At 39.0% G+C, this 27,583-nt stretch overlaps 1 protein-coding gene across 14 annotated transcripts in view; it reads left to right on the top strand.

Moving 5' to 3' along the window:
- ATE1 (arginyltransferase 1) overlaps positions 1-27,583 on the top strand; it is a 218,334-nt gene that overhangs the window by 27,313 nt on the left and 163,438 nt on the right. For all 14 annotated transcript variants that reach the window (XR_012498369.2, XR_012498368.2, XR_012498370.2 and 11 more), the window contains one exon: positions 14,864-14,896. Coding sequence is in view for 7 of the 14 variants with exons in the window: in XM_019752925.3 (XP_019608484.3) it covers positions 14,864-14,896 (33 nt within the window). In the remaining 7 variants the exon portion in view is untranslated. The remainder of the gene's footprint in view (positions 1-14,863; positions 14,897-27,583) is intronic.

Consider the following 27,583-nt stretch of genomic DNA (forward strand, 5'->3'; position numbering starts at 1 on the left):
TGGGGTCAGGGGTTGGGCAGCCCTTGGATCAGGTTGGATTGGGACTCCTCTGACTTTATTCTCCTTCCACGGTGTTGACTAGAACCCTTCTTGGACTGTTTGTCCCCTGGCTCTGTTGTCTGCGGTGGACACCTGCCTGCTTTTCATAAGTTTCTGTAAAACATCTGTACGACAAAAGGATGTCCTTTTGTTAGCTGCCACTCCCTGTCTAATTAAACAGTGAGGTTCTCAGGCGCGTGGTCACCTGTTCCATGTTTTTGTTTTGCCTTCTGCTGTGTCACACATTCACAAGTTAGGAACAAGAAAACAATCATGGAAATGAAAATAGTTTCTCACCTGCCAGAGCTGCTCCACTGGTAGAGACTACGGGGCCCATCGTCTTTGCTTCTGTTCAAATGAAAACACAGCACTTTGGATCCGTGGGTGAAGCTAGTGGCTCTCCTAGGCCACAGAGTCCCGATTGGGCAGCATCAGGACTTGTTGGATGTTCATAATGTTACTTCCCAGTTATTTTTTTTAAAGGAATATTTAAAAGGTTTTTAAAAAAAGATGAATAAACTTTGTTTTTTGTAGAGCAGTTTTAGATTAAAAGCCTTCTTTTAAAAAGAAGTTCACATATTTGAAAGACAGCCCTAGGATTATAAGTAAATCTGAAGGGTATATTTTTACTTTAAAAACAACTTTAAAATTGACAGTTTCAGGCATTCAGGGTAAAGATGGTTGGTGAACCCCTGTATGTCCGTCACTCAGCTTCAGCACTGGCAACACTTAGCCTCATTTCCCCGTTTTGTTTGTTGGATTATCTAAAAAGAAGTCCCTGAAATTATGCCGTTTGATCTATGAGTACTTTTTTTTTTTTCTGATTCCATTAGGTGATTTTATATACATGTAAAACTTATAACGATGGAGGTTATTTCAGGCCACTCTGCTTTCACGAGAAGCACTGTTTCTGTGAAAATTAGTACAGAGAACTTCCAGTGAGAGACTCAGATATTAAGGAGACATCCACTTCTGATGGACACTTACTTTGAGGGAAGTTACCTTCTGTTCCAGTCTATATGATTAGACAGTAAGTGTGGTCACAAAAAGAGGGAAAAGTCACGGCGTTACATTCTGACCTCATGAAATGAATACAAGGTCAAACAACACTGGATTCTGTCTCCCTCCAGCCACCAGGCGGTGCCCTAGGTCCGGACCAGGTCTCCTCTGCTCCTGGCTCTGTCCCATGTGGGATGTGTGAGTTCTGTATTCACAGCCTAAGTGGGGATAAATGCTTTTCTGTTGCCATGTAGTAGAGGTAATTGAATGTGATAATTAGCAAATGGTTCTTTGCTTGTTAAAGATTTGAATATTTTCTAGACCTGAACTTACAGAAGCTTTCAGCTTCATTTTTCCCTCTTAATAGTCTTACTTGGTGTATATGAAAATAATAACTTAGTGTAGAAAATGATTCACTGTACCAGACTGACGTTTTCCTCCAGTTATGCAAACAAACCAGGCAGGCATGTATAGGCATGTAGTATTTTATAACTATCTGTCATATATGCGTAACTAACAGAAATTGAATGAAGGCAAGTTCTGAACATTTTGGAATACTTTTTATATATTTTTAAAGCCAGGGGTAACTTAATTGAATAAAGTAGAGGGATTAGGCAATTATTTCTGCAATTCAGTCAAAAAAGCCACTTCTGTGAGCAACTCCTAAATCGGGGCACTTTTGTAGTGTAGTCTGTCTTCAGGTGTGTTGTAAGATGCTTGTTACTCATAGTAGCTCAGTTACCAAAGCTTTTGAATCATTTACTTAAACAAATTAGAGCAGAGGCACTTTTGTATCCCCAGCATAATGTTAATTTGCGGGGAGATGCAACGAGGTTGAGTTAAAGCTAGCACTGGGAACATTTTTTCTTTAAAATTTATTTTGGTCAGTAATTTCCAAAAACTTGTCTCAGATCAGAAAAATCATAGCATCATACAGCATTAGAGACAAAAGGACCGTAGTGATTGTGTGGTTTAATTTCTTTTAATAAGAGAATTAAAGTAATTTGTGCAAGACAACGTGGGTGATGAGTGGCAGAGCAATGTTTATAAATGCAGTGCTTTTTACACTGGACCATGTATCACTGTATGAAAAAGTTACAGTGGGCCTAAATAATTCATATGGAATAACTAATACCAGTGACTGAACATAAGGAAATTTTCCAGATAATTGAAACATCTTTATTGCTAAGAATTTACTCAAGTCCTGTAAAATGACAGCCTTTCCCAAACCGTCCCTGCCTTCGCACACCGAGTGCTGAGCAGGACTTGTCTGTTGCGAATGTCTCCTTGTATTTCTGTGTGCCACATGCCCTGTGACTACTGCTTTTTTCTTTAAAGTGACTCTATTTCAATCTTTTCTCCTTTCTCATTTTTGTTGTATTCTTTTATCTACTTTTAGCATTCCTTCCCTTTCTAGTTTGTCGTTTCTAAATGTGTTTATTAAAATAGCTGTTCAGCACATAGTAGCATGTGCGAGGTACTGTTCGGAGGCACTGGGTAGCGTTAGCAAGTGAGTAAGTCAGGTGAAGACCCCTTGCAGTGTTGGAGCTCCGCCCCTTTCTGGGGTGGGAGGGGAGTGGTCAGAGAGAGGCATTAGACTATAAGCGTGATAAATGAGGAAATTACAGTGTAGGTTAGCAGGGTAAGTGTTGAGGAAAAGTAGGGCCAGGGGTAAGGGAGGAGTGGAAGTGTTAATAATTGTCCTAGAAACTAGAGGGCCGGTTTCTGGTTAGGAAAGTAACCGTCACAAGAGAAGGGGCAAAACGAGCTTGAGGGATTCTTCTGTGAGTGGGCACATAAGCTTTGGGAAGTGCCTTCTTGAGTCCTCATTTTAACTTTTACTACTTTCTTTTGGGGTTTTCTCTTTGAATGTCTGAAATTCTAGAGTAACTTGACAATTGACCTCTAGTTAAGGTGTAACTTACTGTAAGTATAACAATAACTATTATAGTTAATATGTATACACTTAAATTATTTACCGAAAGCTGAGGAATGAGAGTGAAATGGAATGTTAGGTGTCAAATGGAATGTTTGGCATGAAATGGACGTTGATTTTTGATTAACCACCTGCATAAGGACAGATGTGCCCAGTGATTAATTATTTGGTTTGAAGGGCGTGAAGATGACACCAGTACTGCCAAACAGAGCTTGTTATGTTTATAGTTCCCTACATTTTGGGTAAGAGTGTTGATAACACGAAGGCCCAGGGGCATCCAAGGTGACAGGGTGAACTCTGACCAGACATTCCTGCCTCAGATCTCAGCTTCCCCACTTACTGCCTGTGTGTGGCTCTGAGCAAGTTCCTGATTCCTTAGCTTTCTTCACTCAGGTTCCTCATTTGTAAACAAGGGGGGACAACAGTACAATGGGGTTTGTTGTGAGGATTAAGTAAAGGTGAAAGGTGCGTGGCTAACTATTCATTGACTAAACCTGAGGTGCTGGGATGCAGATGCTAAAGCATTAGGAATCATCAGAGATACGAGGTCGAGGGCAAAATAGCGATACTTCTGGCCGTCCAGCCAGCGTTTGCAATGAAGTGATATTTTTCCTTGGTTCTTTTTTTCCATTTTAATTCAAGTATTTGAGTCAAAAGATCACACATGTTTTAAATTTTAATATTAGAATTAGTCCTTTCAAAGGAAAAAAATAATATTCAAAACCTTTCAGTTTGGTTCATCGCAATGTAATTTCAGTCTTTAAATTACATTTATACCACAGAAAGCCTGTAAAAAGTATTCGTTAAAGATTTATATGTGTATTTCTTTTCTTTTTTCTTTTTTTTTTTTTTTTAAGATTTTATTGGGGAAGGGGAATAGGACTTTATTGGGGAACAGTGTGTACTTCCAGGCCTTTTTTCCAAGTCAAATTGTTGTCCTTTCAGTCTTAGCTGTGGAGGGTGCCATTCAGCCTCAAGTTGTTGTCCTTTCAGTCAGTCTTAGTTGTGGAGGGCGCAGCTCAGCTCCAGGTCCAGTTGTCGTTTTCTAGTTGCAGGGGGCACAGCCCACCATCCCTTGCATGGAGCTCTAACCGCCTGAGCCACCGGGCCGGCCCCTATATGTGTATTTCTTAACTGCTTTACTTAGAACTAGAGACAAAGGAGCTATGGTTATTTCTGGTTTTTCACTCTGATGATAGAGTGTGTTGCTTATTCTTAGAGTAGAGCTCTCCTTTTGAAAAATTTATTAGACTCCTATCATCTATAACATACTTCGTGCTATTACACCAATGTATAAAAGTACTGTGCCAGAGTCAGAAGAAATTCGCAATGCCCAGCAGAGTGCCTGGGATGGAGTGGACGCCAGTGAACACTAGTGAATGAATGAGCAGCTGACTGGACTGTTCTGAGGAACAGCTGGAGAGAGCGGTTGGTGCCAAACGGGGGGAAACTGCTCAGAAAGAAAATAGTGTTCTTGAAACTTGTGACGTGAAGCAAAGGGAAAATTCAAATGATGTCAAAAGCTCGATTGTTTGTTTTTTTTATAATAAGTAAAAGCTGCTTTTAATTTCCTGAGAGTGTTGAGAAATTTACCTACGAGTTAAGCACGTTTTAGTGAGTGCAAATCTCCTGTGATAGGAATAATCTTGTTGTGAGCGCCATTTGTCTTCAGTTGTTGTATTTCAGGTCTGCTTTTTCCATTAAATCTCAGGAGCCTCGGGCTTTATGGCCGCCTGGTAATGGCAAGTGAACAGTAGCTATTGATAACCAGTCTAAACAAGGAAAGTTTGTGTTTTTGCTGTGGTAGTTCATTTAATATGCCAAATAATTTTAGGTAACTGCATGTATAATTAAAAAGTATTTGATTTTCTTCTAGTTAGTAGTTAGTTATAACAGTAAAAAGTAATATATTATGTACATGATTATCCAGAGCATAATTCTGCCTTTAAGAATATGTAAAAGTAGGGAATATATTTGTCTAGGTCTATAAATATTTTACGTATATATAAATAAAATATAGGGGAAACTGACTGTATGTACTTTTCTGTGATAGTCATATTCTATAATAGAAATAGTTCAAAATTTTATACTTAGAATGGCTCCCATGTTTCTTTCTCCTTGGCTGTGGAGAAGTGTGATTTTTCTATTGAACCAATTGTATAAACATTTAATTTCTAGCATGTTCCCATTACTGTGGTAGATTTTGGTGGTGCATAGATGAATAAGACATGGTCCTTTGCACATTTTGGGTAACAAAATAAAATTGAAAATACTTTCAAAAATTTCTTTTCATAGGTTTGCGTTAAGGTTAAAAATGTTAAAATACTAATAATATTAAAAGTTATTGGAAATATATGTACCTCTCATGATGTGGAGATATTTGATCTTGTTTGGAACCAGTTGATCTGATTAAGTATGCAAGCAGTGGTTAAGAGTCTATAAGTATTGTTAATATAACCAAGTATTAGTTTTTAATATTATATTGCTGATAATGTTTTCTATTTCTGAGTACTTTCACCAGAGGGCTTTTAAAATAAATTTTGTCTTGATTATGGTTTTCTGCTAATTTTTATTTCTAGGTTTTGTGGCATTTTCTGGTTATCCCTAATTTATGTCATTCAGATTTTTGGAAGAAACCCAATTTTTCAAGATCGATTTGCATTGTTTTACCCAACTTAGTGTCGTTTAAATGATAACCTAGTTTTGTCCTCAGTCTCTTGAGTAGTTGCTCCTAAAAAATAGTACTTACGGGAAGTTTCCCTGCAGGAAATTAAAGGAGTGCCTGGAGGACACGGTATTCCTAAGAAGATCTGACAAGAAGGGCACAGGTTGTTTCTTCAGTGACACCAGCTCCTGCTTACGGTGCCTGCTTCTCTATTTATAGCATCTCACCTTTACCAGGTGGCCCAGTTCTACAGAGTAGCCAGGACCATGAGGAGACATAGGGAAAAAGAAAAGAATATGAACATTTGTTTCTTTGTTCATGAATTGATTAATACAATTCATGAATGGATGCATATAGGCATGTAAGCAGCAAATATTCGTTGAGTCCCTTCTGTGTGCCAGACATTATTTTAGATTCTGGGGATGCAGCATAGTTAGTTAACAAGACATAAAAGTTCTCACCCTCAGGGAGATTGTATGTTGGTGAGGAAGATGAATAATAATAAGTATGCAATATAGTGTCAGAATAATATGTGCTGACGAGAGAAATAAAGAGGTGAGGGATAGAGAGGTGGTGGTGATAATTATATCAGACATCAGGAGAGGGCTCCTTGGCACACACCTGGATGAGGAGTATGTGCCTGTGCGTATCTTCAGGAGATTCTTTTCAGGTTGATGGAAAGTGCATGACCTGTCCACACGTCAGCAGGGACACTGGCCAGGCTGGGGAACAAGGCATGGGGCGGCTCCTTATCTACATCGCTTCTGAAAGTTATTTTTAATTCCCCGCTTTCTCTTTGCCATTTGTTGGTGAATTTGTTGTTATCATTAAAATTATGTATTTCGTTGTAGACTTGTTAATTAGCACTGCTTTCTTGTGGGACACCTGTTCATCAGCATCTTTTAGTGTTGTTTTATCACACGGAGGCTCAGTGTCTCTGGGTTTATTGCCTTGGTGAGTTCTGATTGATGGTGGTGTAAGTCCTTGGTATAATGAGAGGAACCACAGATGAGACGCGGCTTCTGGGTGCTAACCTTACTTTTGCTGCTGACTGATTGTGAAGTATTGTGACTTTTCTGCAGTTTTTAAAACCTTTCAGTTTTGATGCATTCCTGCACACTCAGTTTACAGTTTATCTAGATGTACAGGAGTTGGACTAGGTAATTGCCAAGATTCCTTTTACCTGTAAAATTCTGTGGTTCAATGATTTTTAAAGAAAAGTCTCCAGGAGGAGCTCAATAGTTTCCTATTTTTTATTTTTTTAAATTAAAATTTAAATATACAGTAAAGTGTACACATTTTAGGTGTATAGCTTGTTGAATTTTTAGATATGTTATGTGCCTTCTTAAGAGAGACGTCAGCCTGCTAGCTCCCTCATGCCCCTTCCTAGTCGGTAGTGCCCCACCTATGGAGGCGACTGCTGATCTGACTTCTGTCCGTGTAGATTAGTTTTGCATGTTCTTGAGCATCATACAAATGTAATCATACAGCATATACTCCTGTTTCTTTTTCTTTTTCTTTTTTTTAACCCAACCTGCTGTCTGTGACATCCGTCTGCAGGGCAGCAATAGTGGTTTTCTTTCGTTCCTGTGTACTACTCCATTGTATGGGCACAGCCAGTCCATTCCCCTCTGGATGGCCATGTGGGTTGTTTCCAATTTGGGGTGATTATGAATAAAACTGCCGTGAACGTTCTTGTCTATGTCTTTTTTTTTTTTTTTTTTTTTTTAAAGGACATGTCTTTCTTTTTTTTTACCCAAAGATTTTATTGAGGAACAACTTCCAGGACTTTTTTCCAAGTCAAGTTGTCCTTTCAGTCTTAGTTGTGGAGGGCGCAGCTCAGCTCCAGGTCCAGTTGCCAGTTGCTAGTTGCAGGGGGCACAGCCCACCATCCCTTACGGGAGTCGAACTGGCAACCTTGTGGTTGAGAGGATGCGCTCCAACCAACTGAGCCATCTGGGAGCTCAGCAGCAGCTCAGCTCAAGGTGCTGTGTTCAATCTTAGTTGCAGGGGGCGGAGCCCACCATCCCTTGCAGGACTCGAGGAATTGAACTGGCAACTTTGTGGTTGAGAGCCCACTGGCCCATGTGGGAATCCAACCGGCAGCCTTCGGAGTTAGGAGCACGGAGCTCCAACCGCCTGAGCCCCCAGGCCAGCCCTCGTATATGTCTTTTGATAGACATGATACTCGTTTCTCTTGGCTATATATATCTACCTAGAAATTAATTTGCTTGGTCATAGGGTAAATGTACATACAGCCAGTTTTCCATAGTGGTTGTACCGTGTGAGAGTTCTCATTGCCCTGCAGTCTCACCAACACTTGTTAGTGTCTGACGTTTTAATTTCAGTCTTTCTGCTGGGTATATTGTGGTATTATGTTGGGGTTTTAATTTGCCTTTTGCTGATTAAATAAGTAAACATCTTTTTGTAAGTTTATTGGCTATTTGAATATACTAATTTTTGTAGAGTGCCTGTTTAAGAGTGCCCCACCTTTAAAAAATTGTCACGTCTTTCTCATTGACTGTGAAAATTCTCTATATTCTCTCGATATGAGTACTTTCACACATAGGTGTATTCTAAATATCTTTTTCTATCTGGAAACACCTATACTTGATACGTAGGAAAATATTATTTGTAGAAGAACGCAAGTTTTAAAACTTTTCAGTTTTGATGCATTCCTGAGCACGCAGTTTACAGATTAAGAAAGCAACAGATATAAAGGTTTCTCTTATTATATAAAATTTCAGTCCCAATATTGACTTATAACAAATCCTGAAGTACATTTTTCTCTTAAGCACACTTTTATAATTTTTCCACACTTCTTATATTAATATTTTGTACAAGTCCTTAACTTATTTAATGTTATAAACAAGCAGGTCTTTAGGTCATTAGGGTCCTGTGGCAGAAAGATTCTCCCATTAAAGAAGCAAATAATTCTGGACTCAGCACACGATGTCACCGACACTTGAGTCTTTCTTCAGTGGGTGTTCCTTTTGGTGACTTTTTTTTCTTTGCATTTTGATATGAACTCTGTTTATCGTGATTTTGTTTGCTGTTGGTATTGTTGAAGAGCAACAGAATTCTTTTAGATTCCATTGTCTTTGAGTGTAGCTTTTTAAGCTATAGAATTATTATATATAATTCTGGTGTTTGTCGATTCATATTGCAAACCGACCTTTTAGACAGAAACACCAAAGTTGGAGATAGTCAATAATAAATGAATTTCTAATAAGTTCAGATGTATACTATTTGTGTTAATAGAAATCAAGTTATTATTTTTAAAACATACAATTATTATAATAATGAACACGAGATAAGTATTAGTGAATGACTTAATTATAGCCGAATCCCTATTGCTCTTAGAATTGGGGAGAGAGTTGCAAGTAGTAAAAGAAGATACATTGAAGTAGCTCACTAAGTAGGATATACATTAGCAAACTGTGGTATCAACACTTAGAGCAAAACATTTATATATCTGTGTATTAGTGTTACAGGCTTTTGTGATTCTGGGCAGATACTAGAATCTTTCAGGAGGCATTTTGTTACAGTTACTTCCATGGTGTTGGTTTGAGCATTAGCCCATTCACCAATGCAGAGTGCTAAATCTTGCAGAGATCTCACTGAGTGATAGTATTGGGTTGGAACCATAACTCTTAAAGGGGGAAGAAAAAGGGCCAGTGATTCTTTGATATTTCGTGTTAGAGTTTTTGGACACTGTAAATGGCCATACTGAGTATTTTCAGTACAGATTGGGGAAAATGAGAGCTTGCAGGGCACTGTCTCCTAGAGTGAGTTTGGTGGAATGTTCTGTGGAATGCTAATATTACATGAAATTAAAAACAAAGCAAAAAACAAAACTCCCTGGTCATTTAACTTTGGAAGGCACCAGGTTAAATGAAACTGAAGGGTCTTTTGTTTTTGTTTTTCCAACTTTATCGAGATATAATTGACATGTAACATTACATAACTTTAAGGTGTACAACATATTGATTTGATACACATATACTGCAATGTGTTACCACCGTACTCTTAGCCAACACCTCCATTACATCACATAATTTACCATTTCTCTTTTTTCGTGAGAACATTTAAAATCTATTTTCTTAGCAGTTTTCAAGTATGTGGTAGAGAATTGTATGTGATCGCAGTGCTGTGCTTTAGATCCTTAGAACTCATTCATCTTCTAGGGTTTTTTGTTTTTAACTGCAGGAATTCTCAGAGCCTTTTATCAGTATACCATGTAATTCTGTAGGATGAGGAAGGGGAGGTGAGACAGCAATAGAATACAGCAGTTCCCAAACTTATTTGAACATGGAATCATTTTTTAGAGAGTGTCTCGGTAACTTGCCACAGGATACCAACTGGTGAAAGTGGTTAGGCTGAAATCATTTTACAGAGAGAAAACTAAGGCCCAAATAATTTAAGGTACTCACTCAAATAACTAGACCAATGAGATTCCAGACGGTCTAACTCTTAGGTCACTATTCTTGCCATCAGCAAAAAATGGAGATTTAATGGCTCTGAAGACATGGGTTTAAATATATTAGAATGTAAATAAGATTTTTGTTGTCATCTTTTAAAAGTTATTGAAGCTTAACGTCTGGCCCAGGCCTAACATCAAGTTCTAACCAAAACAGGCAGTACAAGTTTTTAGTCCTTTCAGCTACATTGTTGACAGATGGAAAAGAGAGTATGCACTTAAGGAATTACCCGAATCTGCTCTTCTTACTCCCCACTAAACTGAGGATAAACAGTCTTAATTCTCAAACCTTAGTTTTGACTCCCTGCTAAACGTAGCTTTAATTTTCATTCTGTTGCTGTCTTTTGAAATGGGTGTTAGCTGTGTTTTTAGGCTGCTTTGGAAGTTTTGATTTTCCTGCAGTGAAATACAAAATAATGAAACTTTTTCTTTTGTGGAATCAAATTAATTTCCAAGAGTCAGGTTTATAAGGGACACAGTCTTAACGTAAAACTTAGTTTTTGCACTGCCTTAAAGCAGTCAATTTAAAATAGTATATAAATATGTACCAGAAGTTGTGGGGGGATGGGAAGGGAGTCTTAAAACATTATCTAACTTAACATAATTTAGACTCTTAACTGAATTAAAGCTTCCCAATTCCTGATAGAAGAAAAAACTTAGTATTTTACATTGAAGTATGATTTAGATTGACAATTACAAAATTTTAAATAGAGATTTTATTAGATTATTGCCTAAAATAGTCAGGTTTGTCCCCTGACAATTTGTAAGATAGTAAGTACCATGTGCTAGGTGAAAGGCCAATGAAATCGGACCAGCATAAGTATTTTGATTATTCAAGGAAATTTTAGATAATCTACATGAGCAGTTAAAGCCTTGGAATCCCACCGTGACGAATAGGTACACCTCACTGATGTTCCTTGGTTTAGGAGAAAATACTGTGGCTTGTCTTGTAAAAATTGCTCGTCATTGTTTCCTGTTCTTTAAAATAAATATTCAACATGGGTCCTTCTTAAATAGGAAACGCATTTCAGGAACATAGTAGCTTAAATTGCTTATGTGTTGAATTTTTCATATTACAAAGATAAATCGTTGATTATAGTTTTACTGGAATATTTTGACAAAATTAGTAGTGTGTATTCTTCTCTCCTTTTTATTGCCTCTCCCCACCCTCAAATAACTGGCAGAGTTAGTAAAAACCTTGGAAAAAAAAGAATCTACTAATTGTAACTGACAGGAGGTTTAACTACAGTTTTACGTGCTTGGAAAACTAGAAAATTTGGTTAAGCATTAAGTGTTTCTCTGGAAGGAATGAGAACGTGTTATGAGACAGGCTACCAATGATGAATAGAGTGACGGTGGTAGGAGTGGTCAGTGAGCATGCTTTAGGAGAAGCAGGGTCAGTACAGAGCTGCAACAGGAGTCCTGATCTGGGGGAATTCTTCTTCTCTTTTTAGAGGCCTAAAAGATTTTAAAATAGTACTGATGCCTTTTATGCCTGGATTCTACATGTAGAATATAATCTTTATGTTAAAAAAAAAACTAACTGGGGCTGGCCTGGTAGCTCAGGTGGCTGGAGCACCGTGCTCCTATTGCCGAGGTCGCAGGTTCGATTCCCACATGGGCAGTGAGCTGCTCCCTATACAGCTAAGATTGTGAACAACAGCTCTCCCTGGAGCTGGGCTGCCAGGAGCGTGGTTGGCGTGAGCTGCCGTAGGCTGCTGTGTGCTGCCAGGAGCGGCCAGTGGCCAGCGTGAGTGGCCGGCAGTGGCGAGAGCTGCCATGAGCCGCTGTGAGTGGGCAACCGACAACTGGCGACCGACTGCCTCAGCGGGGGGAGCGCAAGGCTCATAATCCCAGCACAGACCAGGGAGCTGTGTCCTACACAACTAGACTGAGACACAACGGCTTGAACCGGAGTGGCTGGGAGGAGGCGGAAGAAGAGGGAAGAAAAAAAAAATCATAAAAAACAAAAATAAAAAAACTAAAGAGTAGAGAGAATAACAATTAAAATTGTTATGGATTTTATCAAGTGAATCAGATTAATGTTCTTAATATTGTTATTGACAAGAAACTTACCTATTTAAATTTGAAAAGCCAGATGTCAGACAGGTTGTTCCTATTTTCAACTGTATTAAATCAAGATATTTCTTAGAAGTAGTCTTTAAAATAGGTCATGAAAAATGAAGATAATGGCTGTGTTTGTCCTACAGTTGTTTCTGGAATAATGAAGTATATCCTGGTCTGTAAAATCAAGATATTTTGTAAAGCATTAAATTATTTATTTTCTCGACACTATGCCTAAATAACTAGAATAGGATCCTTTAAAACGTATTAACTAACTAGACCCATAGCACAGTATGTTTGAATAGCCATAGTAAGTGTGACTCCATTAGAAAAGTGGAGTTATGTGGGCTCCCAGCTGCATCCGTAGTCTTTTTCACCATTATTGTAATAATATACCTTGTTTTTTAGAGAAATTTTAGATCCACAGCAGAATTGAGCCATTTTTTATAGTGATCAGACGTCATGGTGGTTAGTATTTGTTAACAGGCATCTTTCTACTGTCAATTTCAATGTATGTACAAAATGTATTTTGCAATTACATTTGCTTTTTCATAATCTTTTTCAAAGTACTACCTTTTGTACTGAATGTAATAATAATATGTAGTTTCTTTATGACAGAATTTAAGTGATTAACTGGGGAGAAATAGCAATGGGCTTTTCTAGTTCACTAATCAAGAAGCACCATTTTTGGACCTTTTCATGTGTGTCTTTTTGAATTTATTCTGTTTTTACTATTTTGGGGACTGGGGAGAACTTTTATTTATATATGTCATGTTTTGGCAGCTCCAGACAGGATGAGGATGTGATGTGTAGGTCTGTTTTGGAAAAGCTGTGGCAGGAATGTTCCATATACACATGACAAAGATGTGTGTAAACTATTGGAGTTTCAAGGAGTCATTATTTTCTTGGAGGGTATTTATATACTTCTCTTTATTGTTATTTAAGGTGACTTCCATCCTAATTGAAGCGTCAATTATTACCAAACCAGAACCATGTTTAAATTCTAAAGTTTAATGTGTATAATATAGTTAACATGCACATACTGGAGAAACACAGAAATCCTACAATAGCAAATTTCTCATTTTAAAATAAGAAATTCCCCATGCCTTGTATTTCTCCACTGTTAGAACTAGTGAGTCTTTCAACACTCACTGTTTTCTCTTGGGAGGAAGGGTAAGGATCTTACGTTGGACTACGATAAAGAGCCCAAGAGTACAGCGTTTGCACTTTAAATTTCAATAGAATTATTTGTTTCATAACAACGTCATGAAAATTTAAAATTTTGGTATGTCTTGCACTTTCAGAAAGTTCTCTTAACAGTTAATATAATTGAATTGCATTATTGATATCATTTAGGAAAAAAATCGTCTAGAGCCTAAATGATATAGTTAACTACGTGGCTTTTGCATGCACTAGTAATATTTTAGGAATATGTTCACTTTAGTATTTGGGGGAGGAAGTATCTATATTTCTTGAACTTTATTATGGAAAACTTTGGACATTCACACAGTAGAGAGAATCGTATAATGAATCCTCATCCATTCATCTCCTGTGCTCACTAGTTTAATGGCCAGTCTTGTTTTATCTGCACACTCACCCCTTTACTTCCCTGCTGATCCCCCAATGATTTTGAAGGAAATCCCAGACATCATGTAATTGCATTGAGAAATATTTCTATGTGTGTCTCTAAAAGAGAATCAAGTTATTTGTATTCCCTGTGAGTACTAGCTCGCTTTGTTGTGGAGAGGAAGTTCAAGAGTGCTTGGAAACAGGCCTGCCATTGCAAGTTTTTGTAGTTAATTTGCATTTAGAAAGATCAAGAGTTTATACTACTTGGGTATTTTATTATCATAGTAAATCTCAAAGGATTTGGAATGTTGATTTTGTAAATAACATCTAAGAAAACATTATGAATGACCGGTATGAATATGTATGAAGTTGTGACAGTCCTCCCTCATTTCAGAGCTGACGGGTAGTTCACTTTGTCATTCGTGTACGGCTCCCTCCACCCCACAATTTATGTTTCTTTATTTAAATGCTGAGAGACAGCATGCATAGTTTCAGATGAAATTCTGTAAGCCTCTGTGTGTACCAAAGAAAGAGAGCAGACAGATGTGCATATGGGGCTGAGAAAAAGGGAAAGGGGGAACAGGGTCAGCAGGACCCCCAGGTACCAAATTGTGGAGGAATAACTTCTTTCTTTCCCTCTGGCTCAGCCACACTCCTTTCTTGGTCATGACTTTATTTCTCTCTTTTTTTGGTTCCCCCTTTAGTTTATATCTTTTTCTTTGTTTGGCATTTATTTACTTAACTTTGCCTGTGGCATTTATGGTCAAGTAGATTGCCAATTCCTTCCTTAGAGGATGTTTTATTACACAGGGATTTAAAAATAACACTTTAAAAAATGAAATATTTTAGGACTAATTTGTTGTGCTTTGTTTTTACACCAGATTTTAAAAATATATTCATTTAAAATAATTCAAATAGTTGGATACCTGCTATGGGCTAGATTGAACTTTGGATGAATTATACAATGTATGACAGCATTAATTTTATGTAGAATTTTAGGTTTGCTATAGATGTGCTTACTGAAAAAGCATGCAATAATTTTTCCTTTTTTATTCTCTTTTGCTGCCCGTTTATTGGATGAAACTGATTCTATTCAAATGTGACTTTGCAGTTCACCAGATTCCTTTGCAGCTCACCTTTGAAGGTAAGTTTACTCACTGATCTTAATACTAGAATCACTAATTGAGCATCACTATTGGTATCTTTTGTGAGGCATTTGTTTGATAATTTAGGAGTGATCATTTTGTTGTGACACATGCATTCTTCAATAACAGTATTGAGATGAATACAGCCTTTTTTTGGGTAAGAATTCCTAGAAGTTACAGAGCTATTCACCTTCATAACAGGTCACTGCCTCTTTTTAAATACATTTAAAAAAATTAAGTAGAGTGAATTCAATCCTTTGTCATAAAGTTCTTGTTGTATCTCCTGCTCCCTTAACTGTTGAACATCAGCCTTATTCTCTCTTTATTGCCTTGGTGTGAAAGAGCTGGAGAAGTCCTGTGGGCAGAGGCGGCCATCAGTGAAATTTCATTTGGTTTGAGAGCTTTTTCAAATCCATGAATTGGTTAGGGAAGAACAAGGACATAACCTTTAATTGAGCTTTTCTTGTGATTGAACTACTCTAGGTGCTGCTTTCACTTTCTCATTTAATCCTCATAATGGTTCTGCCATGTAGAAGTGAGAATCCAGTGATAAAATTATGAGATAAAGAAAAACTACTAGATATTGAGAGAATCAGAAATCGTTGTGAGCTGCAGTGTAGAAGATGGATGAGACTTTGAGAAAGGAGTAGGAAAGGGGAGGTCACGGAGGGTGTGGAGAGATGGTTGGACTTGGAACCAAACGTGGGTTTAAGGTCATGTCTTCACTTATTAGCCATGTAGGCAAGTCGCAACTTCCCTGAGCCTCAGTTTTCTTATCTTTAAAATGCATATAGTTCCTACCTCTCAAATGAAGCGGTGGACGTGGGAGCAGTTTATAAAGTGCTATCCAAATCTTAATAATAGTTTGCGTTCTTCTCTTAGGCTAGACTTCAACCCCACACAGTGACACTCTGTTCCCTGTCTCACTTGTTCTTCCTCTTGCCTCTATTGTTTTTGTCACTCTTTGTTTCCTTCCCCCATTCCCAACTTGTTCAAATCCCTCTTCAGGATGAGCCTAGATCCTCTGTCCTCTGTGAGGCTCTGTCTGATCTTTCCACATAGAGGCAGTTGTTCCCTTTTCTGCTTCTATAACATTGTGTTCATACGATTATTGAAACTATCTTTATGTGGTTTAGTTCACCTGGCACATTGAACACTCCTGGTGGCCATTGTGAATGATTGCTGGGGAAACTGATTAGACCGGAGAGGCTGGTACTACCCAGATTCAGTTACATTTTCTAAATAGCCAAGATCACGAGGGAAACGAAGCTCTATCGTGGAAAAATCCTGGGCTTTGAAATGAGAGATACTGGGGAATCCCACGAACAAGTCATTTCATCTTTCGATTAATCTGAAAATGGAGATAGTAATACTTATAGGGTTATTAAAATGAAATGAAGTAATGTGTGGCAAACACTGAGAACAATCCCTGTCACACAGAATTTTAAATGACATTTAGTGCAAAAACGAAAAACACCAAACCGTAAGAAACTTGAAGACAATGTAAGTTATATAACCTACTTTTTACTTGGTGAAGCACTTTCCAAGCATAGAAGAATGGGAAGTATCAAAGGAAAGGATGGAAACATTAGATTCTGTAAAAATTCTGTAATTCTGTTCACGAAAACGTATTATAGTTAAAAGGCAATTTAGGGAAAGTGTGATAAAAAGGTTATTATGCTTAGTATAATGATCTCTTAGAATCAGTTTTAAAATGCGTTATTTTCTGCATAATATTTGGTTGGGTTTTATCAGCTAGTTGATGTGATGAAATAATGAAATACAAATTGTAATACGTATGTTTTAAAAGTTCAATCTTTTAAGTAATCAAAGAAATGCAGTTTAAAAAAACAGTGATAGACTTTTTTTTTTTACGTATCAAGATGTGTATATATTTTTTAAGTGAATGCTTGGGAAGATGTGATGAGATGAGATGTTACTAAATTTCATCCTTTACAGAATAATCAGTTTGGTGTACATTAAAGACCTTACATAAATTGATACCTTGTGGGTGAGTAATTCTAGTCTAAGAATCACTGCCGGAGAAATAATCAAAGAGGTGCGGCCAGATGGCTCACTTGGTTAGAGCGTGAGCTCTCAACAACAAGGTTGCCGGTTCAATTCCTGCATGGGATGGTGGGCTGCACCCCCTGCAACTAAGATTGAAAATGGCGACTGGACTTGGAGCTGAGCTGCGCCCTCCACAACTAGATTGAAGGACAGTGACTTGGAGCTGATGGGCCCTGGAGAAACACACTGTTCCCCAATTGAAAAAAAAAAAGAAATAATCAAAGATGGGGACAAAATTTGCGTAAACATGTTTATTACATCATTATGTATAATGACAAAAAATTTATAAACAACCTAAGTGTCCAACAGTAGGAAAAGGCCAAATAAACCATGGTACAGCCAGCCATATGATAAAAGACCCTACGGCCATTAAAATAGGCGTTACGCATATATGTTCATGAGTATATATTGATGAACAACAGTGGAAAATACTCTTGTTCTATTAAGATAAAAACAGGGTGCAAAATTATACACGTGAATCTAAATTTAAAAAACAATTTAAGCACAGGGACGTTGCGCTGGGGCGGGGTGGGAGGAAGGAGCGTGAGGAGGAGGCGGAGACAGCGCGCTGAGGCAGGGGGAGGAAAACAGAAAAAAACCCCAATTTGAACATACAGAAATTAGGAAGGAGGTAGGCAAAGTGCTAATATTAACTACGAAATGTGAACTGTTTTACCCTTTGCTCTTCCATGAAGGGACCTCACTGGGGAGAAGAGGTACCCTGGTAGGTGTTCGGTGGTAGCTCCTGTAGTCAGTGTTTGACTGTGATGCACATTGGGGAAGTCTCTGATGTGGAAACAATCAATTGATGCAGGGTAGGGTCTAGGAAAAGAGACTGGCAAGAGCTTAGATGAAGAGATAATGTTGATAATGTTTCAGGCTGGACTCTCATTTCAGCAAGTTTACAGGAGTGACCAAGAATAAGAGTTGTGAGTAGAAGGCAGTTAGGCCAGATTGCCTTACCCGCAGTAAATTCGGGGGCTGGTGTGTGATATCCACTTCACTGGGGCAAGTAGCAGTTTGGAGATGTTACTCAACAGCCACAGAGATGCTTCTAAGTAGACCTCATGACTAATACCCATATTTTGGCAGGACTCAGCTAAAACCTCTCAAGGCCCAATATTTGTTTCCATATGGTTAACAGTCTGTCTTTCCAGCTAGGTTGTAGCTACTTAGGTCAAGATTTTTGTCTTTTTCATTTTTGGATTTTCTCAGGTAGAGGTAGGGCTTGGAGTGTACCAACCACACACCTGGAGTTGTACGAAACAAATTTTTTTGTGTGTTATATCTTGCTACTCTGGTTAAGTATTGGGAATCTGTGTGGGAGCTTTAATCTTTGGTGAAAAGTAGAAAGGAAAATACGATCAAAGATTAGTGATAGTTTCTGTCATTTTCTGTTGATTTGCTTTTTCCACTTAATGATCTGGAGTTGTATTTTACCTTGGCTAAATTACTGTATTTCTTACTGGACTTATGGGCATGGAGTCCATTTCCACTTTTCTTGAACTATTTGGGAAATACTTGAGGACGTTCTTTTGATATTTTTCTAGACTGGAATTTCATAGGGGCCGCCAGATAGTGACTGTTTACCCCAAATTTCCAGCAGCAGTGAACTGAGGACCCTATTCCTTTGCCCCTGCACAGAACCTGAGAGTCCAAGCAAATCCAAGGCTGGAGAATGTTAGGAGTCTGTAATGTTTAATTTTGCCGTTAAGCTTATGTTTTAGCTGGAGAAGGAAAATTACAAATATGATAAATACCCAAACACCTTCCCTAATTTTGAATAAAAGAAAAATAATTCTGGGAGAGACAATAAAATACGTGAGACTTGCAACTGGAAATGAAGGAGACTTGAAATTTTGCTTTGTCCACAAAACCACTGTGAATGAACCTTATCCTTTTGTTGTAAGTCCTCAACAGTTAACTGCCACATGAATCTAACAAAATTGTCAGGTTATAGTAATTACATCAGTAATTTGATCTGCTGTCATTTGAATGGAGCCATGTGTGGAGAGTCAGTTACTTCCCTCTGTGGGGGCTGACCCTTTTACATTCCTGTAAGCCAAAGACTAATAGAGCTCATTAAGCTTTATGGGAAAAGAGCTTTTATCACCTCGTCAAGTCAGGCAACAGATTTCCATTCTATTCCCAATTTCGTGGGGCTCTGTAGCTGCTGATGTGCACTCCCCTGCTAGGTTTACATCGGACCTCTCCCTTACAGACATTTTTATTGACATTTCTAAGTCTGAATTACATTTTGTGTGGCACCACCTACAGATGTCTTCAATTAAATGTAGGTAAATAAAAGGGATTACATATCAGAGGCTAAAAGATTCTTGAAATTCTCTTCTGAGTCCAGCTCGGCCAGCCAGTCCATCCAGTAGGGTGCAGTGTCTTCGTCATTTTGGAGATAGAGATCTACATGGGAAGCATTTGTAAGAAAAGTTAAACCATGTGTGAATGTGGCTCGCTTAGATTTCTCTTCAGCTGTGTCCTCTGTTTCTTCATTTCATATCCATTAAGACCTTCTTCATTACCAGTTACAATTCTCGACAAGTTAGCACCTGTAGTGTCTGGGTGCTGTGCTAAGCTCTTTGCTTGCATTGTTTTAATTCTCAGAGAATGTCTCTGAGGTGGATATTCTCCATTTTCTTATGAAAAATGTTGGGCCTAGAGAGGTAGATTAGTTAAGCTCAGTGTCACAGCTACTGGTGTGTGACAATGGTAACAAGATAGGGAGGAGAAAATGTCATGATACTGCTGAAAGGTTCTTACGTTACACGAAGTGATATAATGTCAAAGGAAGACAGTGTGAAGTTTGAGATGCATTTTGTAAATGCTAGAACAAGGTGCCTCCTCCTTGGCACAACTGACGTTTTGGGTTGGTTAAGTCTTTGTTGTGGGTGCTAACCTGTGCGATGTGTGATACTGACCAACATTTAGGACTTTACCCAATAGATGCCAGTAGCATCCTCCCCCTGAGTTGACACAAAATGTCTCCAGACTCCACCAAATGTCCTTAGGTTGAATTTTTGCTCCCTGTTGAAAACCACTGCCCTTAGAGCAGCCTTGAAGAAAACAAAAACAGATGCAGTTAATACGCCAGTAGTGAAGGTAATAGCACTGATAACATATTTTCAGTCTCTCAAAAGGCAGGAAAAAGAAGGAAAGGTGAACAGAGAACACGTGACACAAATAGAAAACAAATAGCAAGATGGTCCATTTAAATTCACTATATCAATTATAACATTAAATATGAATTATCTAAACCAAAACTCTGCTGTGTGTAAATATTCTACATTTGCACTGTCCAAAACCTGAATGTAGCTAGTGGTCATACATAGCTGCTGAGCTCTTTGGGAACTGGATTTTAAGTGTTTTAAATTTTGCTTAACTTCCGTAGCCACATGTTGCCCAGTGGCTATCCTGCTGAACAGTCCAGCTCTAAACACTCCAGTTGAAAGATATTGTCAGACTGAAAACTTCCTATGGTGTCAGATGAGTACTAGACTTATGGGGGGGGGTGTTCAACCATAAATTATATAAATGCCTAACCACTGCACTGTACACCCAAAACTAATATAATATTGAATGTCACCTACACTATAATTAAATATATAATATACATATATTTACAGGATGTAACGTACAGCATAGGGAAAATAGTCAACAGTATTAGAATAGGTATGTAAGGTGTCAGATGGGTAGTAGACTTTGGGGTTATCACTTTGTGGGGGGTGTAAATGTCTAATCATTATGTTGTTTCGTATACCTGAAACTAATTAAAAAAAATTAAAAAAAGACATTGTCAGACTAGATAAAAGGAAAAATACAAGATCTCCCTTACCTATGACGATATGGGTAGCAAAGGGCCAGAGTAAGATAAACCATGCGAATAAATACTAATCATAAGAAAATTGCAGTGGCTTTATTCATATCTGACAAAATATACTTCAGGCCAAAGGCTATTACCAGAAAGAAAGAGGGATGTTTTATAATGATAAAATGGCCAGTTCATCATATGAAGACACAGTAATCTGAAATGTAGTATACTTAATAACAGCCTCAAAATATGTGAAGCAGAACCTGATGAAACTGAAATCGTGCAATCCACAGTTATAGAGACTTTAGGACAGCTTCTCTGTAATTAATAGGACAATTAGAAAATTAGAAGGAACATATGTAAGGTTTGAACAGCACCATCACACGGTTTTACTTAGTTGACATCTACTGAACACTATACCCAACAACACATTCACTTAGACATAGCATGTGCTGTATTACTATACGCATCTTAATAACTGAAAAAGATTGGAATCATTTCTGATCAAAATGGTATTAGAATTGTGACTAAAAGAACTCATAGCTCAAAAATAATAAGACAAACAAACTGCTTAAGAATGGGACAAATATTTGATTATGTATTTCACCAGAGAAGATACTCGTACAAGTGGCTAGTAAGTACATGAAAAGATGCTCACCATCAGGAGGGAAATGCAAATTAAAACCACGATGAGAGACTGCCCCAAAAACCACTAGAATGGCTGTAATCAAAAGACAACAGCAAGTGTTGGCGAAATGTGGAAAAATTGGAACCCTCATACCTTGCTGGTAGGAATATAAAGTGGTATAGCCACCGTTTTATAGAACTCAAAATATCAAAGATAAGGTTACTATATGACCCAGAAATTCTTCTCCTGGGACTATACCCAAGCAAAATTGAAGTATCTGTCCAATCAAAGACTTGTGTGTGAATGTTCTTAGTAGCATTATTCATAATGGCCAAGAGCTCGAAATAATTCAAATGTCCATCAACTGATGAATGGATAAGCAAATTGTGGTCTATCCATCCAGTGGAATACCATTCGGCAACAAAAAAGAACAAACTATGATACGTGGATAAACCTTAAAATATTATGCTTGGTGAAAGAAGCCAGACACAGGAGATCACATATTGTATGTTTCCATTTATATGAGGTATCCAAAAAGAGGAAATTTATAGTCAGAAATAGATTGGTGGTTGCGTGTAATTAGAGGCAGACATAGAGGACTGACTACAAATGGGCTGGTGGGAATTTTGGGGGGGTGGTGATAAAAATTTCCCAAATTGCATTGTGATGATGGTTTCACAATTCCATAAATTTGCTAAAAATCACAGAATTCTGCACTTAAAATGGGTGAATTTTGTCATTGCAGTATACCTCTATAAAGCTGTTTTTCTTTTCTTTTTTTTCTTTTCTAAGTGTATACATTTTTTCTTTATTCTTTAATTTCCCAAAATGTTGTAGAAAAGATCTGACTCAGCTTGGCCTCTTGGCATATATACTACGTCCCGTCCCCGGTTGTGGAATAAGTGTTTGCACAGTTTTAGTATTCACCGAGATAGTATTGTGTATTGAAATAGATATGTTTAGCTAATATTTAAATACTACCTAGTTAACTCTTAATATCAAACAATGTTAGCCATTAATTTTTTGATAGCTTGTAAAACATTTTTCCTAGCGTGTTTTGGAGTTGGGAACTCCTTTGCTTCTCACTTGAACCTCTGTGATAGAATGGGTAAATAAATATGTGACCGTGTGTGTGTGTGTGTGTGTGTGTGTGTGTGTGTGTATGTATATGTATATGTATGTGCACTGATTGCAAGCTGCAGGGAGCAGGGGTGGGGATCTACCATAGTCACTGGCTTTGTAGCAAGTGGTAGCATTCACTTTACTGTCAGGATAAAAAAAATAAAAAGGACCATGAGAATCTAACCATCTCTTTAGTCTGTCAGCATATGAAATATCATTGGGGTGGCTCAGGTGGTGTCGTGCGGGAGACCCTGCTCGCTGCGCCATTTGTCATGCGGGAGACCCTGCTTGCTGCGCCATTTGTCGTGCGGGGGACCCGGGGGGGTCTCTGCTCCCGCTCCCCATACAAGAACACAGGATATGGTGAGGCCAAAAAGGAACACCCACAGAGCCATAGGTAGGGGAGTCATAGCACTATATTCTCTCTGGCGGCACTATACTCTCACTGGAGGCTGGATCCACACTGTCCGCAAACCGCCATCCACACTTGCCAGCCCAGCCGCCATCTTCTTGCTAGCCCCCATTCTCTCTCTCTCTCCCTGCTAGCGTTGCCACAGCAGTTATATTAGCGGCTAATTGGCTAACTGGCTACAGCTGATGGCAAATCAGCCACAGCTGACGGCCATCTACTACCCGAGCCAGCACTCCTCCACGTGAGGCCGAGAGCCTGTAAACTACTTTCTGGGGCTCAGCCCCCACAGGTGGCTATCAGGATATATCCAGTGGCCAGAATTTGGAAGAGGGCATGGCTGTTACCCAAACCAGGTCCTGTAGAAATGAAGGGAGGTCTCAGAGGTACAGTGGAGGGATGAGGTGGGCAGAAGGTTGAATTGCTAAACTTGGGGAGGGAGTTCGAACAACTTTACTGATTCAGGAGAACACTGAGAATCAGAGAGCTGGCCTGAATTGGAGAGCCGCAGAGATAAGGCTGGGAAGAAGAGGCCTGCCACCAGTACCCGGCATGGGGTAGCTCCTCAAAAAGCCAGAACATCCCGAGGCCTGCTGCCACCTACTGGCTCCCTTAAGGGTCAGCTGCTGATAAAGCCTCGTGTGTTATGTGACGTGGGTGAGGCAGGGTCTCAGGGAGTCACCAGATTGAGAAGATTTGTGTTCACCAGTTTAATGTAGATTCTGGTTTGGTGTCAGTGCTGAGCCAGGAGCTACTCAGGAAAAGTCTTGGAGCACACCAAGGCCAGTCATCACCTGCCTGTAGTTTTCCAAGAAAGAGTACAATTCAGGCGGGGCTGGCTGCTCCTGGAGAAAGTGCCTCCAGCGTTGGGGGAGTTGTGTATGGCGGGGTCCCAGTGAGTCAGCAGGACTCACTAGGCCAATCAGATTCAGATTTGGCCATAAGTGTAGGGGGCAGGCTCAACACATTAAAGTTGGCGGCCACAGGGGAAATGGTGACTGTCCTCCAGCCCTGGCCTCAAAGCCACACACCTCAGTCTGCTCCTCGTATGCCTCTGACGCCCCTCGAGTCACCATCCCTCTGCTGGAGCCCAAGCTGAGTGCCTGCCAACAAGTGAGTGTGTGCATAGGCCCTTTAAGAGTATGTCTGGGCTTTCTGAAGCCTCCCATCTCACTAGGATGGTTGGAATTCCCACTGTTTGTCACAGCCAGATGTTGTGGGGGCTCCTCTTCCTCGCTGGGGAGCCTAGAATGGGACGGGGTCCTTCGCTCCTCCAGGGGGAAGCTCCGTGGTTGAGGTATCCCTCTATTTTCAGCCACCACACAGAGGTTGGGGACCAGGCCATTTCGCGTCTCTGCCCCTCCTGCCATTCTTGATGTGGTTTCTTTGTATCCTTAGTTACAAAACTTCTGTTCAGCCAGACTTCAGATGGTTCTCTTCTCCAGGTTGATTGTTCTATAATTTAGTTCTGATGTTAATGTGTTCACAGAAGGAAGCAGGCATGGTGTGTTTCTACTCCGCCATCTTGGATCTCCAAAACAAGGCAGATTTTTAATCAGATGCTTAAAATGATTACCTTTGGTGGTCTCTATAAACTATAGTTAAAAAAAAATTGGGGACACCAGTTGTCTAATTGTAAATTTTTGTGTGAACAGCTGTGACTGGGGAGAGGTACTTTTGGAGGCCTTGGAAGGGAGAACACAGGTTCTGCTGTCTTAAAGCCCCTGACTCCCCCCTTTCCTGTTCCTTTGAGTCTTTACAGTGTTTGTTTTAAGCATAGCTGAGGTGAGTGGAGGCAGGTGGGTCAGGAGACAGGTGAGCTTTATCAGAGTAAATATACACTTATTTTGGGAGCAGTTTGACTAGAAGCCTGAATTGGCCTGTTAACATTGATGGCGTCGCTACATAGAGCCTCTGGTATTGATTGTACTGCATAGCTCGTTAATCACGGAAGCCAAGCCATCCTTCCCCAACACTTAAGACTTTTTTTTCCTTTGTATAGCTAGTGGTGAGCTTAATATATTTTTCCTGTTATCAGCTAAATCCGTGAAATTGAGGAACGCCTGAAAAATAACTTTGCTTGTTAATTCTTTCACATATCCAAAACTGTACAAACTGCAGGCATGAGAAAGATAAATTATTAAATATTGCTAATCAAATCACTGACTTATGTATGAGGAAATTAAACCTAACTGCTATTAGTTTAAATAACTGCTATTAAATGAGCTACTGATGTTATTTCACAGACATACAGACCCCCTTAAAACTAAAAACTAAAACTGACTCAAATTTGCTCACAGTCTGCTTTTTTATTTGTACATTGTCATTTGCTTCTCACAATGACCTTTGAGGGTAGATAGTAGTATGATTCTTGTTTTAAAAATTGCAGGAACTCATACTTTTAAAAGAAGTTAAATTATTGTCTTGGTCAGGTAAAATAGCCAGAAAGTGTACAGTGGAGTTAAGGCTCAAATCCAGGTATTTTGACTCCAAATCCTGGACCCAAGTCACTGTCACCTGCTCCCTTTCTGTCTGCAGCTTCCAGTTTGTGGACTCTTGTAGTTACATTTTAAAAACACGTTGTATGAGTGGTCTTCACGTGTGGCCCTGAAATCCCCGGTGGTCCCCAAGGTCTTTTCAAGGGATCCTTGAGGTCAGAATTATTTTATTAGCCTTTTCCATGCTCATTCTCTTGTAAGAATATATGGGGATGTGTTCCAGAGGCTACATGATGGTAACACATTAAACGCAGAAGCAGGTAACTAGAGTCCAGCTGTCCTCTATTAAGCCATACCATAAAGAGATTCGCAAAAATGTAAATCAGTGCCATTTTTCTCACTAAATTTTTTGGGGGGTTCTGGAAATAGTTGTTTTTAAACAAAATGTTAATATGTATTGGGTTTAACATTTTTAATCTCAGTTTTTATATCTGAAACAATAAATATGCATAGACTTAGTCTAATAAGCAAAAGCTCTTTGGGGTCCTCAGTAAGTTCTCTAAGTGCAAAGGGGTTTTGAGACCAAGGAGTTGGAGAGCTGCTGGTTGACGTGATGCCTGCGTCACTGAGGCAGCACCTCTGTTACTTTCCCTTTCCCAAAAGTGTGTGTATTTTCCTGCATAACCTGTAATTATGTGTTTGTGACAGTTGAAAAGTGTTAGCAATTAAACAGCTTTAAGAGGTTGAAGAACAATGCAACAATCTCAAGTACTGAAGTAGGATTCTCCAGGTAATAAATACGCAGCCAGTCAGTGACTTGCAGGGGCCTCTAGAACCTGGGGACAGAGCCCCCTGGAATTAAATGCAGGGACTGTTGTAAGATGTGGCTCTTTCTGACCTAGTGGGGTGAGGGTGACAAATCTGTTAGCTGACAGTTAAATATATAACTTTGCAATAAAGATAGTTTCCAGTTGCTACTCATGAACACGTTTGTGACCAACAGGTATCCAAATACTGTAACAGCACATTGAAGCAGATGGCATGACAAATTCAGTGAATCCGGGTTTCCAGGGGTTATTGAACGATTGGGGAGCCATACTAAGAGCTCTGCAGATTTCTGATTTAATCGTTTTTTTCTGTTTTCATCTCCTTTACTTTTACTCTCAAACTCCTGTATTCTTTCCATGTTTTAAGTGTTAAATAATTTGAATTAAGGGATTGCGTTTGAGGTTAAGAAATCGTACTATGGCAGTTTTATGGCAGGTGGAAGGATAGAAACGATTCAGCAGGTGTGTGTGTGTTCAGAGACGAACATCAAGCACGTTAGTTAAATCAGTTCAGTTTGTGCTGTTGGAAACATGGCAGGCACTGAAGTTTTCCCCAGATTTCCCAGCCACGGTGAGTGCTCTGGGGGCTCTGGCTACTCCATCTGCAAGGAAGGCTGAAAGAATCACGGTTACAGGTTCACTAACCCATTCCCCACCGCTGCCGAGTACCTGATGAAAAACTTGAAAGTATTGATTGACTTACTAACCAAATTAAGAATAGCAGATGATTATCAACCAGATGTACTTTTAGGAAAATAGCTTCTTATCTGCCTTTACTTGGATTGTCTTCCATTTTTTAAATCTTTTTTTTTTTTTTTTTTAATTAGGTCAGTGAGGGCCCCACACGGGGAGAAAAGGAAATCATTCATATTTTATCAGAAAATACATTGGAAAGAAAAGGAATACAACAAACAAGTTTTAAGGAAAAAAAATTTATTTAAACCATGCATTGAAATACTTTGTTTTTTATGTTGCTGTATTTATTTACTCACTTGGATATACTAGGGAAATGCAAAAAGTGAGTTTATTTAAATGTGTTTGACTAGCTAATTTTCTTACAGTAACATAAAAATAGCATTGGCCTGAGGGCTGGGAGGCCAGTTTGTGAGTCGGTTTAATACTCCATAGTTTCATGAGCATTGTATTGTTTAATTGACTCCTGGATTTTAGGTTTCCTCGTCTGTGACATGATGAGGGTCAGAGTAGATAGTTATATGGCTTATTCTTTCCTAAGTAGTTATAAGGCAGCCCCTATGTATACAAAGTGCTGTGCAGATAGGGAAGACATCTGACTTTCCCACGAATTGAGAGATGGGAATGATGCTGGTGGTAGGACTCATTGGTCATGAATGGACTCCCAGGAGGCAAA

Source organism: Rhinolophus sinicus, chromosome 15 (genome assembly GCF_057876585.1).
Source record: "Rhinolophus sinicus isolate RSI-liver-muscle chromosome 15, RSI-T2T, whole genome shotgun sequence".
NCBI lineage: Eukaryota > Metazoa > Chordata > Mammalia > Chiroptera > Rhinolophidae > Rhinolophus > Rhinolophus sinicus.